General features: G+C 33.2%; 1 protein-coding gene across 1 annotated transcript; it reads right to left on the reverse strand.

Moving 5' to 3' along the window:
- Nucleotides 1–517: 517 nt before the first annotated feature.
- Nucleotides 518–1,474, reverse strand: LOC101983028 (olfactory receptor 150-like). The gene has a single exon (XM_005347488.1). It carries the CDS (start codon nucleotides 1,472–1,474, stop codon nucleotides 518–520), a length of 957 nt encoding a protein of 318 aa, XP_005347545.1.
- Nucleotides 1,475–17,335: the final 15,861 nt, after the last annotated feature.

Below are 17,335 nucleotides of genomic sequence, written 5' to 3' on the forward strand. Positions count from 1 at the left end.
AGAAGATGTTGCCAGTCGGTGGTGGTGCATGCCTTTAATCCCAGCACTCAGGAGGCAGAGGCAAGCAGATCTCTGTGTCTACAAGACCTAGTTCAAGGATAGGCACCAAAAGCTACATAGAAGCCCTGCCTCAAAAATAAAAAAAAATAAATAAAAACAAAAAGACATTCTTAAAATCATTGAAGCAACAAAGAAACATTGCAGAAATTTATGTACACCCATTTTAATAAAGATATGTTTGACTTGCCTAAGCAGAGCTTGGTTCATACATGCAAACATAACCAATGAAACAAAGGCTAAGGAAATTTTCAACAGGTAATGTAGGACACTATCTTAATAAACTCTGGTTATACAAAAGAAAAGCACTTTTACATTGGTATAAATGTGAGAATCCACTTATACTTTTGGTACATTTCTTCCAAAGAGCCATGTGCTAACAATAGTCTCACATCTAATGTTACTAATTCCTGTATGTAGGCTACATCTTCCAAAGAATTGCAGAAGTCATACTGTGTTACTAATGAAAATCATTCTTGGTTGAGTGCAAACTTAACTTTTGAATTAACTTTCTTAGTGAAATTTTGACGTCTTTATTTTTCAGGCTGTAGATCATGGGATTCAACATAGGCACAATAATGGTATAGAACACAGATGACAATTTGCTTTGTTCCAGAGAGTTGACTGATGATGGCTGAAGATACATGAAAGCTAAAGAACCAAAGAAAATAGCAACAGCCAAGATGTGGGAGCTACAGGTGCTGAAGGCCTTGCGTCTTCCCCCAGAGGACTGAATGTTTAAGATGCTGACAATAATGAAGATGTAAGAACTGAGAATGGTCATAACTGGTATAAGAATGTTAAATGAACTAAGGAACAATACTATTACTTCATTGATAAAAGTACTAGAGCAAGAGAGCTCCAGTAATGGAAAAAAATCACAGAAGTAATGCCTTATTAGATTAGATTTACAGAAAACCAATCTTATCATGAAGAAAGCCAAAACAGTGGTACTAATGAATCCCATACCATATACCCCAGCTATCATCCACAAACAGACTTGATAGGACATGGTTACATTGTAAAGCAAAGGTTTAGAAATAGCCACATAGCGGTCATATGCCATTACAGCCAACATGTGACATTCTGCAACAGCAAAAGCACCGAAGAAGTAGAACTGAGCCATACATTCTGGGTAGGAGATGAAATTCCTCTCTGTCACAAAATTCACCAGCATTTTGGGAGTAATGACAGTGGACTGACAGCAGTCAATAACGGACAGACTGCTGAGTAAATAATACATGGGTGTGTGCAGCTGAGAACTGAACAGAATCAAGATGATCATGCCTAGATTTCCCACAACTGTAACCAAATAGACTCCCAGAAAGATGAGGAATAGAGGCAACTGGAGTTCTGGATTATCTGTTAACCCATCAAGGATGAATTCAGTCACTGTGGTTTGATTTACTTCTTCCATTCCTTTCTGGAAGCTAAATGTAAGAAGAAATTTTTATATAGAAGAAAAATTTGAATATCAATTCTCCTATCTATCAGTGAGTTTTAAAACATAATTCAAATATTGTCAGGTATCTCCGGTCAGCTGACATTCTCTTTTCAATCTAAGAAGTCAGGGATTTTGCAGTCCTGGAAAAAAGGAGGTATGCAAAGAAATAATTAAACAGTTGATTACAAACTTGTGACTTTGTGATAAGGAATATTTGTACTGGTAACCATATTCTACCACATGCAAACCATACTAGCAAGCCTTATAGAGTATTTGCCATGTGTTAGTAATGGTACCTCTTATTATTAGAAAATGTTTCATATGTGGTAAAATAAAAACATCATTAAAAAACATCAATAGTCAAACTCACATTAACGGCGGATAAGCTAAAGTATTGGATATAACTGTTCACAGTAGATTTGTATCATTCTTAAGTATCTGTGAAATATCAACACATTTGCAACTATATAAAATGATATAATGCTTTGCATTTTGGAATGAGTTCATTTGTATATGTGTGTGATTATCTGATTTACTTAGAGCTGTGAATTGTCTTCTCATATCTCATGTTACTGTGGGCCACAAGCATTAGACAATGAGAGCACAGCAGGTGTTATCTCTAGGCTAACATCCAGCTTGCAAGGCTCTGGGGAACTTCTTTTCAAAGGGTCACTTTTATTTTTGTAAAACCTTGTGAAGTCATAGTGTCCCACTTTTTCCAAGTGGGATTCTTTCCCAAATATCTTAGCCATGTTTAAATCATTCATTGAGCATAACTTCTTCCTGTACTGGCAACTGAATGATCAGATCCCACACTGTAGGGCTGAGATATGAAACCCTTCACTCAGTCAGACCCTTCTTCCCATACTCAAATCTAAATAAAGCTAGCCCCCCACAAATATCCTTTATGGCAGGACATCAAACTAGCAGAGAAACCTTGCAAATAGACCACCTAAGAACTTGAAAAGACAGTCACTGAGTGGAAGAAAGAGCGTGTTTGCTTTTACTGATAAACAGGACAGAATTGTCCAGAATTCTCTAAGAGCTGATTCAGGAAAGTGTAAGCCTACTAACTTTTGCTCTACTGTAAAAAAAAAATTAATATTTTGTATTTAACTCTGTCTCAGTTTTGTTTGCCAATGATATACATCTAGAAAAGTAACTGTGCGTCTATGCCTAGAAATACAGGGAAAAAGATTGGATCACTAAGCCAGCCCCAAGGAAAGGAACTGTTTCTCAACTAGGAGCCAGGGAGTACAGTACCATGCTTGACACAGGATAAAGTGTCATTGCTTTCTTTCTGCAGCTTATTCTGGTTTTCATAGTTACCACAAACACAGAAGTGGAAGAAAGAAGCAGAAGGGCTCAGAGAGAGTGCAATGGCAATGCTGTGTTTTTCTTCCCTTTTTATATATATATTTAACAATTACAAACATCTGGCTTAACTAACTGCATAAATGTAATTTGCAAAAATTTCTTCTCCTCTTAGAAATCATAATTATTCCTCTATTTACCCACTTGTCAGATATGCCTGCTCACATCACAGACTTACACCCTATGAGCCTGCTTTGTCAGTCTTATTTGTTTTGTTGGCCCTACGCTATATGTGAGCTGACTTATTTCTTTCAAACTCAGATAACTTTAGTCAGTTTTGCTTGCTATAGTGGTCCTTATGAATCCTGAAAAGAATAGGGGGCTGTCACCTCATGTAAACCTTGATATTATGTGAATAAACTATGAATTTTACATTCTGTAAGTTGGTCGATTATATTAATGAATAATTAAGCTTACATATGTATGCTGATTTTCCAAGTTATAACTTTGCATTTTGTTTACTATGTCAAATTATTTTTTTCCTTATATTTTTGAATATTTTTCTGTTCTATGGATATTATTGTTTATAGAAGACAAGGGCTCAATCTATATCAAAGTTTGACTTAGATCTCACAATCCTAAATCCTATTCTTCTGTCAGTGCTTCAAATTTAATTCATTTTAACATTTTCATTTGCTACAATATCCCATAAAACACCATTTGAATATGTCTCACAAGAAATTAAACATCAAATTTATCATAATATCTGAATTAAAATACTTCATAAGTTGTTCATCATTCCATGGATGTGGTAATTTCACAAATTTTATGCTTTCTCTATAGTTTTCTTATCTTGAAATGCATCATGGTTTTACCATTTTTATTGAATCTACTTTAAAACTATATAGTATTACATTGCCAAGATTTTCTTAGAAATTATATTAGTTTATTATAAATTTTCTTTTTAATTCATATTTGAGATTTCCCTATAATGCATTTTGATCATTCAGCCCCTCACTGAAATCCTCCAGTTCGAACCCCCTTTGTGTCTTTTTTTTCCACACATAATGCTCAGTTTTAGATGCCCATGAATTTTGAGATATGGAGCCTTCCACAAGAGCATAGTTAACTTACCAGGGACATCATTCTTAATGAAAATTATTCTTCCTCTATCAGCAGCCACCAAATTCCAATAGCTTTTTAGTTAGAGGAGGAAATTTCTGCCCACCTCCCCCTCAATGCAGAGATTTGGTCTCTATTTAGCTTCCTCAGGATTTAGGCATAGGACTGCAAGCACTCTGAATTCATAAGTACATCTGTCTTTTTGTGTGTCTTAAGGACGTCGTTTACTTGAATTCATCGACCACCTTGGGTTAAAGGGTTTCCCCATTTGTAGTTATTGGGCAGTGTGATCTCACCAACTCCTGAAAAAAATCACAGGCTCTTCGCAATGTTATTATTCTTTCCAGATCTCATTGGAATGACTTTGTTACTGAAGATACCCTGTACTTGGTCAAAGAACATGGAGATTTCATAATTTTACTTGCCTATAAGTGTCATCGTTATTGGATACCTTTCAAATGTTGGAAGTTACATTGATAAAATGCTCAAAAATCTTATTCAGCTGGGCACCTTGTATCTCTAACAACATCTGGACTGGCAAAACATTCTCATTAGTAAATTAGTGGTATAAACATATAGGATTATTGAGCAATTTTCTGCTCAACAAAATAAAACTCGTATCTGACAATATTGTTAGACTAAGAACCTCTTGATCTTGCTGCCCATAAATACACTGCATTTGTTTATGAATATTTCAGTTTTTTACTTTTTAATTATTTTGTATAGATATTCAAGGTAAACAATGACCTTTTTTGCTGCTGCTATAATATCTATTGAGTGAAACCCTGTAATGCCTACACAAAAATTCTGATTACCTTTTTTATACTTTAAATATTAAAACTTGAGTCACATCTTTTCTCATTGAGCTATGATTTATTTTCTATTTACTGATATACTGTTTGAAGTTTATTCTGTCTTACATAAAGGCATCACCAAAAGTTTTGTATTTACTAGTCTTTGTATGTCAATTAACCCTTGTTCTGATTTAATTAACATGTCTCATTGTATAAAAACACATTTCAATTGAATTTTAAATTAAAAACAATAGAAATAGAATAAATTATAAATAGTTTAACACAAAATATGTAAATTCAATCTATTAAAACACTAATAATCATTATACTTCTGATATTTTATGCAGTCCTGAGAGAACTTGAAGAAAATTTGGAGAAGCAAAGAACACACTGTAGAAATTTTTTTATATATTCAATAAGGAAAAAAAATGAAGGCTCACAGGGTCATGCAGAGATTTGTCATATTCCAATTAGCGGATTTCACATACAAATTTATAGCTATTAAGACACCAGTGTAATACTTAATCAATATTTCTCTACTTTGGGTCATTTCAGAATTGACAGAAAATATCAATATAGCATAATGTAAAAAAAATGTGTGTCTTAAAACGTAACAATAAGAGAATCTGGAAACTCTGGAGGGGCGTAATGTTCAGTACTAAACTTTCTTCTTGAATCTCTCTGTATGCCACATTCAAACACACTATTAGTAAATATTTTAATTTCATTTTATAAATAGTATATTTATATTATTATTACTTATATTTTTTTCAATGATATACATGTGTATTGGTGTATGTCATGGCACACATGTGAAGGCAGCAGAATAACTATGGAAATTTCTTCTCTCCTTCAACCATGCAGATTCTGAGGATTGAATGCAGGTCCTCAGGATTGCATGGCAAGTGCATTTACCCTGTAAGTCAATTTGTCTGTCCAGTAAGTGCCCTAATTTCTAAGAGAATAATGTATATATTAACTTTTAAATCAGATGTAAAACTATTAATATGAAATATGAATTAATTGTTTCCAATGTTGTTATTCATCAAAGTTAACTAAAATAATTTCAATAATAATAAAACTTACCAATGCAAAATTTAAACATGTATATAAAGAGAATAAACCTTTTATTCATAATTCACTCTCTAATATAGTTACACTTAGTCCAAGAGAAAGCTGAGTCTCCACAGAACAGATCCAATTTTATTTTTCACTTTTGTCAAGGTAACATCCACAGCTGTAAATAATTTGTTCCTATTCTATTTCAGGATTTATTTAATATTAGTATTATGTCAACTTTCTATATTCTAACTCAGCTAAAAATTAATCGATTACATCAGTTAAGCCAGTGCCATTAGGTCATCTCTCATTTTTGTATTTGGAAGCTATGTTATATTGTAGGTAGACCAGTAGCTTATAAAACCATTAAAAATATTCAAAATTATAAATACTACTCTTAAAATTATAGAACTTTTACTCCATGTTAAACTTGATAATGATGAACCACTTCGGAAAGCTTGCAGATATCTGTACTGCATAAAGTATAAGAATAAAACTGTACAGTCATAAAAATACAAATTTGTGCATTTGGGAGGCATCAAAATAAGTAAAATCAGTCTAATCCCATGCTTCAAAGACAGTTTCTAGCATTGTTCTCCCCCACCCATTTTTTGCTTTGCCTCAATTCTCTCTCATTCTCCATCTCCATCTAAATATTTTTAAATAAAAGGAAATGGCTATGACCTCAGGTCATTACAGCAGTAAAAGGAAAAGTGATATCCACTCTGATTTAAGGAACTCACAACCTAAATCTGAAGTACTAGCATATATTTATTGGAATGGACTCCAAATATGTGATTAATTTTTCAGATAAAGTAAAGTGGAAGGTAAAAACAGTAAATTTATAATTTAATTGATTAATACTGCAGCCTGGTGAGCTTAGGCTAAGTACAGTAATGCACCAATACTCATAGGAATGTTGGACCAAAAGCAGAAATTTGAGCTAGTTCACAACCATAAAATTTGGAAAGACATCACCTCTATCGAGTAAATGAATATGATGTTAATTATTTTTTTATTTTTTTTTCATAAAATGTTTTACTATATAATTATTCAAATGCCTATAGATTCATTAAGTTTCTCTAAAAATTTCTTTTGCTTACAAAGCATCTTATGGTCCCTATTGGTCATCAGGATGAATTGAAAATGCAAAATATGTATTCTAGCTTAAAGGCATGCAATTAGAACTTCAGAAAAGATTTAGCATGTGCTGAGGTCTGAGTTTAGTCCTCATTCTTCTGTGGGAAACTTGGTAGTTTCTATTAAAAACCATGGCCCTCTTCTACTCATCCATTATGCTGTAATTTTAATGTCATTATCTATGTGTTCAAGAATTTGGAAACACGGATGCATGCCATCTGGGTGGTGAAGACAATGATATATGTCCTCCTAAAGAAGAACAATGGCAGAACAAAAATCATTCAGAATATACATTTTCTTTTATTGTGATTTCTCAGGACTTTATTATATGCTAAGGGAAGTAAATTGAGAGAGCTTCATTTAGTTTGTGATATCTAAAATATTTAAGTATGTTAATATTAATTGAAATAAAGAAATTAGAAACTTATTCTTAAGCATAAAATGTGTTCAGGCAATGATGTAGACAAACTATTCCAATTTGTACACCCACTTTTTGGCAAATATTGACTTCCTTTTAAATCATTAAAATCGAACTGACTGAACGTTACTACTGAATAATAAAAACTATTCCATTAATAACTGAATAAATGAGTCTAATAAGTAGTATAGTACAGATTTTGTCAGTGGCTCTTCTAGACTCATGAATCATCGTCTTTTTCTCTAACAGTCTCAGCAAAAAATTTACTTCCCACTCACAAATCTCTAGTACTGATGCATTCAGCAATGTACAGTCATCTCTGGTGAGGCACCAGGGCCCTGTGCTTAGTCTCATACCTACTTTTGATGTTTATGTAATGACATGTTAACAACCATAAGAACTTCTCCAGCTCTAGAGTTGGACACACTCTCACCTCTTGCAATCACCTGAGCAGTTCTGCCTCCTGTACTCTGAAGATGTACTTTAGAATTATATATGCCAACACCAAATAACATGATGACACAGTCTCCAAGGACTACCAACTCTCAGGGAGAAAACCTTTGAAAAGGAAGCAAATGCCATATACCAGATGGTTAATCTTTTTCCTTTATCAAAAGTGATATTTATTCGTGTTAAAGATTTATTTAGAGATATCACCTGAATTAAAACCAATTATTTTTACCAATGAGATCTCAACAGAATTTGAGATTCCACGTTTCTGATAAACTACTAGATAGTTTTGTTGGTTCCATCACACAGAATAGTGAGCTAGTCTAAATGTCAGAAGATAGTCTGACACTTACATCTTTTTGAAAAGCAGTTAGAGAATTTAAAATAATAAACTAATTTCTGTTTACAAAAGTTTGCTATTATATCATATCCAACTCAGCACTTTGTATATTTGGAGACTCATGTCTCTTCTACCCAAGTATGTAAGATTATGGGCATTCATCAATGTATGAGGAAAACTTCTTTATTTGTCTGTGTATACATACACATGTAAGGAAGTTGCATGTGCAAGTATATGCACGAGTATGTGAAGGGCAAAGGACCAGTTCTGATGTTGATACCCAGGCTGTACATATTTTTGGAGGCAAGGTCTCTCACCAACCTGGAATTAGGCAGGTAGCTAGTCTGGGTGGCTAGTTTGCCCATCAATCTGCCTGTCTCTACCTCCCAGTGCTGTGCTTGCATTTCCCAGTCATCATCTCTAGTTTTTAAAGTAGATTTTTGAGAACGAACTTGAATCCTGATACTTGTATAGCAAGTACTTAAGCAAATAAATTACTTTTTCTACCCCTGTTTTAAATACTTTTATACCATTATTTTATTATTGGGAGATTATGTAATTTAATTTGTAGCTTCTTGATGATTTAAATATTGTTTTCTAAAAGCAAGCTGAAAAATTAGTGCACTTACTTTGTTATAGACTCTTAGAGTTGGTTTCAGCTGACAACTTGACAAAAACCTCGAGTCACCTGGAGAGAAGTAAACTCAGAAGAACAGATTCAATTCTGGTCTTGTGTGTGAAGCTTTTTCTTAACATCTAATTGGATAATACCTTAGCAAGCACATTCAGAGTTAAACTTTAATCCATGGTGATCCGATAAGACACAGGAAGTTACTCCAATATTTTTGTATCTGTGGAGGTTGGCTTTGTTACTGAGTATGTGATCAATTCTAGGGAAGGTTCCATGAGATTCTCAGGAAAAGGTATATTCTTTTGTGTTTGGGTGGAATATTTTATAGATGTCTGTTAAAGATATTTGATTCATGACATCTTTTGTTCTCTTATTTTTCTGTTAAGTTTCTATCTAGTTGAACCGTCCATTGCCAAGAGTGGAGTGTTGAAGTGTCCTATTATTAGTGAGTGGGGTTTGATGTGTGATTTAATTTGTAATAATGTTTCTTTTATGTATGTTGGTGCTTTTGTATTAGGTGCATAGATGTTCAGAATTGAGGCACCATCTTGATGGATTATTCCTCTTATGAGTACAAAGTGTCCTTCTCCATCTCTTTTGATTGATTTTCTTTTGAAATCTATTTTGTTAGATATTAGGATAGTTATACCCAATTTTTTCCTAGCTCTTTACTCTGAAGTAGTATCTGTCTTTGAGGTTAAGGAGTGTTTCTTTTATACAGCAGCAGGTTGGATCCTGTTTTCATAACCATTCTCTTAGCCTGTAAATTTTATCAGTGAATTGCATTCACTGTTATTAAGAGATATTAATGACCAGTGATTATTCCAGTTATTTTTCTTTAATAGTGTTTGTGTGTTTCCCATTTTTGGATTATTCTGGTGGGGGTTATCAGTTACTTCTGTTTTTGTGGGTGCAGATAGTTACTTTTGGTTGGGGTTTTTCTTTGAATACTTTCTGTAGGGCTGTGTTTCTGGATACATATTGTTTAAACCTGTTTTGGTCATGGAATATCTTGTTTTCTCCATTGATGCCAAGTGATATTTATCCAGAATATTGTCCAGTTCCTTTATGTTTTTCAATATTGGGGAGTACAGATTTTTGAAATGTGACCTAATGATTCTCGGATATCCTCCATGTTTGTTGTTATGTCCCTATTTTCATTACTGAGTTTATTAAATGGATATTCTCTATCTTTTGATTAGTTTGGATAAAGACTTGTCTAGTTTGTTAATTTTCTCAAAAAACCAACTCTTTGTCTCATTGATTATTTTGTATTGTTTTCTTTGTTTCTATTATGCTGATTTCTGGTCTCAATTTGAATATTTTCTACCATCTAGTTCTCCTGGGTGAGTTTGCTTCTTTTTGTTCCGTAGTTTTCAATTATCCTGTTAGTTCACCAGAGTGGGATTTTTCCAGCTTCTTTATGTCATTATTTTGTGCTATGAATTTTTCTCTTAATAATGCTTTAATTGTGTCCCATAAATTTGTGTATGTTGTATGGTCATTTTATTGAATTCTAGGAAGACTTTTATTTCTCCCTTTATTTCTTCCTTGACCCATTGATGATTCAGGTGAGCATTCTTTAATTTCCATTTCTTTGTGGGCTTTCTGGAATTAGTATTGCTATTAAAGTCTAATATTAAGCCATGGTGATCTTATAAGATACATGGGGTTATTCCAGTTTTCTATTTGTTGAGGTTTGTTTTGTTACCTAGTATGTGGTTAATTTTTGAGAAGGTTCCATAAGATGCTGAAAAAAAGATATATTCTTCTGTGTTTGGATGGAATATTCTATAGATGTCTTTGCATAACTTATTTTATTCTAGTTGCTTAGCTTAAAGAATTAAAGAAGTATTTTTTGAGTAATTTGCCAATTGACGATGAGGGCCTTCTACAAAACATTGAAACCATCATGGAATATAGAAGTAATTTATTTATTCCCAACTTAATATTTGTGATAAGATAAGCAAAGCTGAGTTCATATAAGCAAATACAACCAACCACAAAAAGGACTTAGGGAATTTTCCCCAGGGGATATAGGACACTATCTGTGAATGAACTCTAATTATACAAGACAGTAACAATTCCTCATGGGTATGAAGGTGAAAATTCACTTTTAAGTTAAGTACTTTTCTTCCAAAAAATCATGTAGTAACAACATTTCATACCTAGTGTTATTAATTTCTGTTTCTAGACTATATCCTCCTACAAATTGCAGAAGTCATTCCCTATTGCTAATAAAAACTATTCGTTGTTGAGTGAAAGTTTATCTTTTGCATTAGCTTTTTTAGTGCAACTTTGACATGTTTTATCTCAGGCTGTATGTAGATCATGGAATCATGATAGCGACAACAATGGTATAAAATATAGATGACAATTCACTTTGACACAAGGAGATGACTGATGATGGGTGAAAGTACATGAAAACGGTGGAACCATAGAATACAGCAACAGCCAAGATGTGGGAGCTGTAGGTGATGAAGACTTGGATCTTCTCCCAGCAGATTGACTGTGGAGAATTCTGATATTGTTGAAGATATAAGAGCTAATGTTATTTATAGCTATTAGAACATTAGATGGAAATTTTTGCCCCACATGTTCCTGCCACTATTCAGTTCACCAGAACCACACAGAGGCTTATATTAATTATAACCTGTTTGACCCTTTAGCTCAGGCAATTATTAACTAGTTCTTACAGTTTAAATTAACCCATAATTCTAAAATCTATGTTTAGCCACATGACTTCTTACCTTTTATCAGTGAAGCATTCCTATCTCGAATCCTCTGAATCTGGCTGATGACTGTCTCTCCTCTTCTCAGAACTACCTCAGTTTGGTCACTTGTTCTGTTTCCTGCCTTGCCTCTGAGCAGTCAGCATTTCATTAAACAAATATGAGTGACAAAGATTTACAGTGCACAAGAGCATTATCCCACAGCACTTCCCCTTTTATTATTTTCAAAAAAGAAATCTGAATCTAATCTTTGTTTTGCTTTTTTCCTGATCATTCTCTTTAACAACTTGTAAACAATACTATAAACAAAGACAAACGTCCATTAATTCAATTTATGGGCATGTGCACATAGTATTTTAGGATATTTATTGTGGATTGGGTCACTAAAAATCTTATGAGGACCTAAAGAAAATTTAGGATTATGATAATGTTCTGACTTAAGTATTCTGTGAGGCTGGGTCATGTCAGCCAGTATTCTTGAGGCTTTTCTGCATGTAATAGAGAGAAAACTGCAACAGAGGTGTTCAAAAATAATGGATCTTATAGACTATTCTCTCCTACTTTTCAGGGTGTCTTCCTTTATAAAACCCGATATTTCTAAGGAAGAATGAATCCACTGTTTCTCATTTCTTGTAGAAATAAAAGCAAAACCTCTTCTCCAAAGAAACATTTGTCAACTTAAATATTGAAATCAAGGTATTTCAAAATAGATAGATTGGATTAATCCAAAGACATTTATAATCAAATGTCTTTAAATAGTTGTTGCTTTTTCCTCAGCAGTCAAACAATTTAACGACAACACAATAAATTGCAGTATCCAGGTTCTCTGTGAATTTTCCATCTTCTCATGGCCTTTATTTTAATCTATTTCTTTTATTTTTACTTTTTTTTGAGACAGGGTTTCTCTACATATCTTTGGCTGTGGTGGATCTCATTCTGTGGACTAGGCTGGACTCAAACTCACATAGATATGCCTGTCTCTTTCTCTTAAGTACTGGAATTAAAGGCATGCATTACCACACCCAACATTTTATTTAATTTTTAAGGACTTTTTCTATCCTTTTTCATTTCACTCCTAATCCTATGTATATTTTTTAAAACACTGTAAGCCATTTGGAGAGATTTTTCCATCTAAATCTGTCTTTACTGTATATATTTATCTTTTTCTGAGCACATGAGTCTTTAATCTGCTAAGCAGCATGGATAGTATTAAGTTTGCAGCTTTGGTGGCTGGCTCTGACCCATTCTTTAGCTTCCTGAGGGTATAACTTCATGGCATAAATACAGGCAAGAGACATATTATTGCCACTGCTTTGTGAAGTTTCTAGGTGCATGAAACCACCAAGATGCATGTGTAAACTTCTCATAGACACCATTCAAGTATTTGGTAGCAGGGCCACTTAAAAGAGCTGTGAGATTTTCCCTGCTAAAGCTGAGTCAGGAAGCCTCTGTTAAAGGAACCATGCCTCTGCTTGTCTCTCTCAAACTGAGTCCATCTGAGAAAATGTTGCTATCAAGAAGCCATGCTTAACACTGTTCTTTTATGACCGGAATCCCTTATCAACCTTTCTCAGGTATTATGTGAAGGTAGTTGCTGAACATTGGGTGCCACTGGTAGCAACATTTTCTCAGGTGGGTTCTGTTTGCTAGAGGCAAACAGAGGCATTACTCCTTTAAGAGAGGCTTCCTGAGTCAGCATTAATGGCAAGTATCTCATAGCTCTTTTCAGACATGCAATCACCACTTATATGGTGTCATATACCATTACAACCAACTAGTGACATTCTGCAACAGCAAAAGCATAGAAAAAGTAGAAGTGAGCTATGCATTTTGGGTAGAAGATGACATTCTCTCTGTCACAAAGTTATCCAGCATTTTGGGAGTAATGATAATGGACTAACAGCAGTCAGTAAAGGACAGACTGCTGAATAATTGACGCTTGGGTGTGTGAAGCTAAGAACTAAACAGAATCAATATTGTCATGCCCAGGTTTCCCATCATTCTAATAAAACAGATAGCTAGGAATATAAGGATCTGGTGTTACTGGCCCTCTGAAGCTCTTTTTTTTTTTCATCAAACAATTTGGAAGCCTAAAAAGATTAGCTGTAGAAAGAGCCATTTCATAGTGGATAATTTACATTTTACCTATGATTCAACAGTGGTTCTTGATTCTACCAGTCTATCACAAATTCAGACTTCTTTGATGCATGTGATTTTATGTTCCAAGGACCTCTTGTGTCTTGATCATAATACCTTCTACATTGAAGCCTCTTTTGTTTTACTATATAAACAATATCCCCCGGGAAAGACTTTGCATTTTAGATCATGATGAAGACAATTGTCTGTATCATCACGTTATTTCTGTACTTCTAGAATTTTATGTTGGGCAATCAGAAAGCTAAATTGAATTTAAAGACACCATATTAGAAAGCAAAAGGGAAAACCATCCTTATGTATAAATAAATATGATGGAGTCTATAAAAAATTCAAATTATGACAATAATACTAATTAGAAGAAAATTGCAATAAAGCAACTTAAAGATTACAAGATTCTCACAAATTTCAATTGAATTATCATAAACTTTACATAGTCAATGCATGCTTTCCTTTTGTGGTTTAACTAAAAAATAGGTATGATAATCATTCTAGGATTATTTGTTTAATCCATCATTGCTTTGGCTATCTGGGATACTTTGGTCTTCCATATAGATTTTAAGATTGTCTTTGTATGCATGTAAAAACTTCAGGGGAACTGGTACTGCAATGAATCTGTAAATGGATTTTGATAGAATGCTCAGTCGCAAAATGAACTTTAGCAGTTCATAACCATGGAGGGTCTTCTAACACATATTGCCTTCTTTGATTTTATTATTCATAGAATCAACATTTCATTATAGAAATATTTACTTTCATTAGTGGGGGTTGTTGATTGATTTCTTTTTTCTTTCTTTTTCCTTGAGTTTGTAGTAAGCAAGTTTCTTTCCGTAATTTAATGTGATTTCAGTTGATATATAGAAAGTGTTTGAAATTTAGTTAGTCAACTTTGTATCCTCCCACTTTGCTAAGAAGGTTTATCAATTTTAGAATCTTTCTAGTAAGGTCATTAGGATCTTTTAAGCATAGTATTATCTCATCTCCTCCAAAATCAAAAATAATTTTCAGTTATTTTTATTTCCTTCTTTCTTTAATTGCTAAAGCTAGGACCTGAAGGAATACATTGAAAAGATTATAGATATTAGATTGCCCTATATTCTTCAATTTTTAAAATTTATTATTATTAAACTACTTTTGGAGAATTTCTTTTTTCATTTTTTTATGTTTTTATTGAACTATATATTTTTCTCTTCTTCCCTTTCTTTCTACCCATTCCCCTTCTACATTTTCCCAAGATTCCAACACTAACAATATTCTCAGAATATCTTGTCTTTTTCTACATTCTATGTAGATAAGATTCATGTACGTCATTTTAGTTTCTTTCTATGACAAAATAAATGCCCTTGATCAGAAAATAGATAAGGAAAATATGGTACATTTACATAACAGAGTACTGCACAGAAGAACAAAGTAATGACATCTTGAGATTTCCAGGCAAATGGATGAATCTAGAAAACTCAATAAATTATATAAAAAATTTTAAAACATTATGTATGTCTCTCTTAGGTTCCTCTTTGTTGTCTAGGTTCTCTGGGGTTATGTATTACAGATTGTTTTTCCTGGTTTATATCTAAAACCCACTTATGAGTGAACACATTCTATAATTGTTTTTCTGGGTCTGAGCTACCTCATTAATATGGTGTTTTTTAGATCCATCCACTTACTTGCAAATTTCAAGATGCCATTTTTTTCCTGCCATTTAGTATTCCATTGTGTAATAGGAAATGCTTATTAGTTCCTAGCTTTCCAGACTCAAAATAGCCAAGCAGAAACTGTATTACTTGAATCACTGATGGGATTATTAGCTCTATCTTCTTAAAGGCTAGCTCTCAAATCTTAATTTAACCCATCTCTATTAATCTGTGTTTCACCAAGTGGCCATGGATTACCAGCAAGGCTCAGGCTCATCTTTTCTCAGCAGTGGCTACAAAAAGTCTCAGAACTCAGCCTTCTTTCTCCCAGCATTCAGTATAGTTTTTCCTACCTATCTCTACCCTATTAGAGGCCAAGGCAAATTCTTTATTCATCAAACAATAAAAGCAACACATATAAAGAAGGACTTCCCACACCATTTCCCATTCCCATTTTCCATTATACACACACACACACACACACACACACACACACACACATATATATATAATTATATTTTAAATATAATTAAGGTTTAACTTTAACATAGTAAAAGTACATATAACAAAACAGGTATCAAGCAAGATTTACAGTTACACTATCTGTATTTACATTATCTTTTATAATAACTAAGGAAAGCTATAACTATATATTCTTTAACTCCATCAAAGACTCAAGAAGGATATATTACCTAAGTAAACAGAAAGTGCATTGTAAGTAACTTCCAAAACTCTGGAATTAACAGAAACATCTCACTGGCTGGACAATCACGCAAAGTTCTTCTGTATCATTGGAGCATCTATCTTGAGCCTACAGACAAATAATACCCAACAGACTTTTCCACAAAGCATGGAATTTCAAATATAGCTGTGGCTATATTGACAATTTGTCAGTCACTTTCTTCTGTGTCTTGCAGAATATCTGGCAGATTCTTTCAGGAAGCGGGAACTACAAAGGACCATCTCACCTTTAGGCAACTTCAGTAGGCATTTTTCTGTAAGTTCTGCATGTCCAGTTTATACAACATACCATCAAGCAGTACAGCAAAGAACGATTTCTTGATCAAATGGCTAACCAACTCCATAAGGAACCTTTTCAGTATCCTTCATCCTATTGAAGTAGATTGGTGCTGCCAGGAGCAGATGTTTCTCATTATCACAAAAAGTCCTAAGTTCTTAAACATTTAAAATGCCATATTCTGAAGGTCTCTAAAATATTTGAAGAATACCTATCTAACTAAAATATATATCTATATATCAAGAAAACCTAACTAAAATGACTACAAACTTGACTATTATAGAAGATTATTAACCTATATTTCTTAATTATACATTACATTTTTAAATGAGCTATACAAGCAAAATACCTTAATTAAGAGCAGAAATATAAATAAAGTAAAATTGACCTTAAATTTCTATCAATAGACCAAGATTCATACCAATGAAAATCTCTATAGCATATCCCCCTTTAAATGTAAATAAACATTTATAAAATTATTTGGGGAATTGGGCACAGTTTTCTACAAACTGATTTCTGGTTTTTTGGGGGGGGCAAAGGAATTTGGGGGTCCATTTACAGAGACTTTTCAGGTGGTTTTGGTCCATCAAACCATATTAGTCTGGAAAGATTCCACAGGTTCTCATCTTCTGTGGAAACAAAAGCAGAAACTCTTTTTCAAAGCAACAAATCCTTAGATCCAAATTTTGAATTCAATAAACCTTTACACATATATGTTGGTTTAGCTTAGCAACCCATACAATGAAATGTCTCTTTTAGAGTCAATTTTTTTTACTTTCATTTTTTTTGACTGTATTATTTTACTTAGCTCTTTTATATTAAAAAATTTTAAAGAAAACAGTGATATACATAATCCAGACTCTCTGTCTATATTCCATTTTTACATAGTTTATTTTTATTTATTCCTATTACTTTTTCTAAAAGTTTACTTTGTCTCTTTAAAGACTTTCTTTTATTTACTAAAAAACCATTCACTTCTTTTTATAACTGTCTATACTCTTTTTTTCTCTCTCCCAAGTGTCCATACATTT

This window comes from Microtus ochrogaster, chromosome 5, assembly GCF_000317375.1.
Source record: "Microtus ochrogaster isolate Prairie Vole_2 chromosome 5, MicOch1.0, whole genome shotgun sequence".
Classification (NCBI taxonomy): Eukaryota; Metazoa; Chordata; class Mammalia; order Rodentia; family Cricetidae; genus Microtus; species Microtus ochrogaster.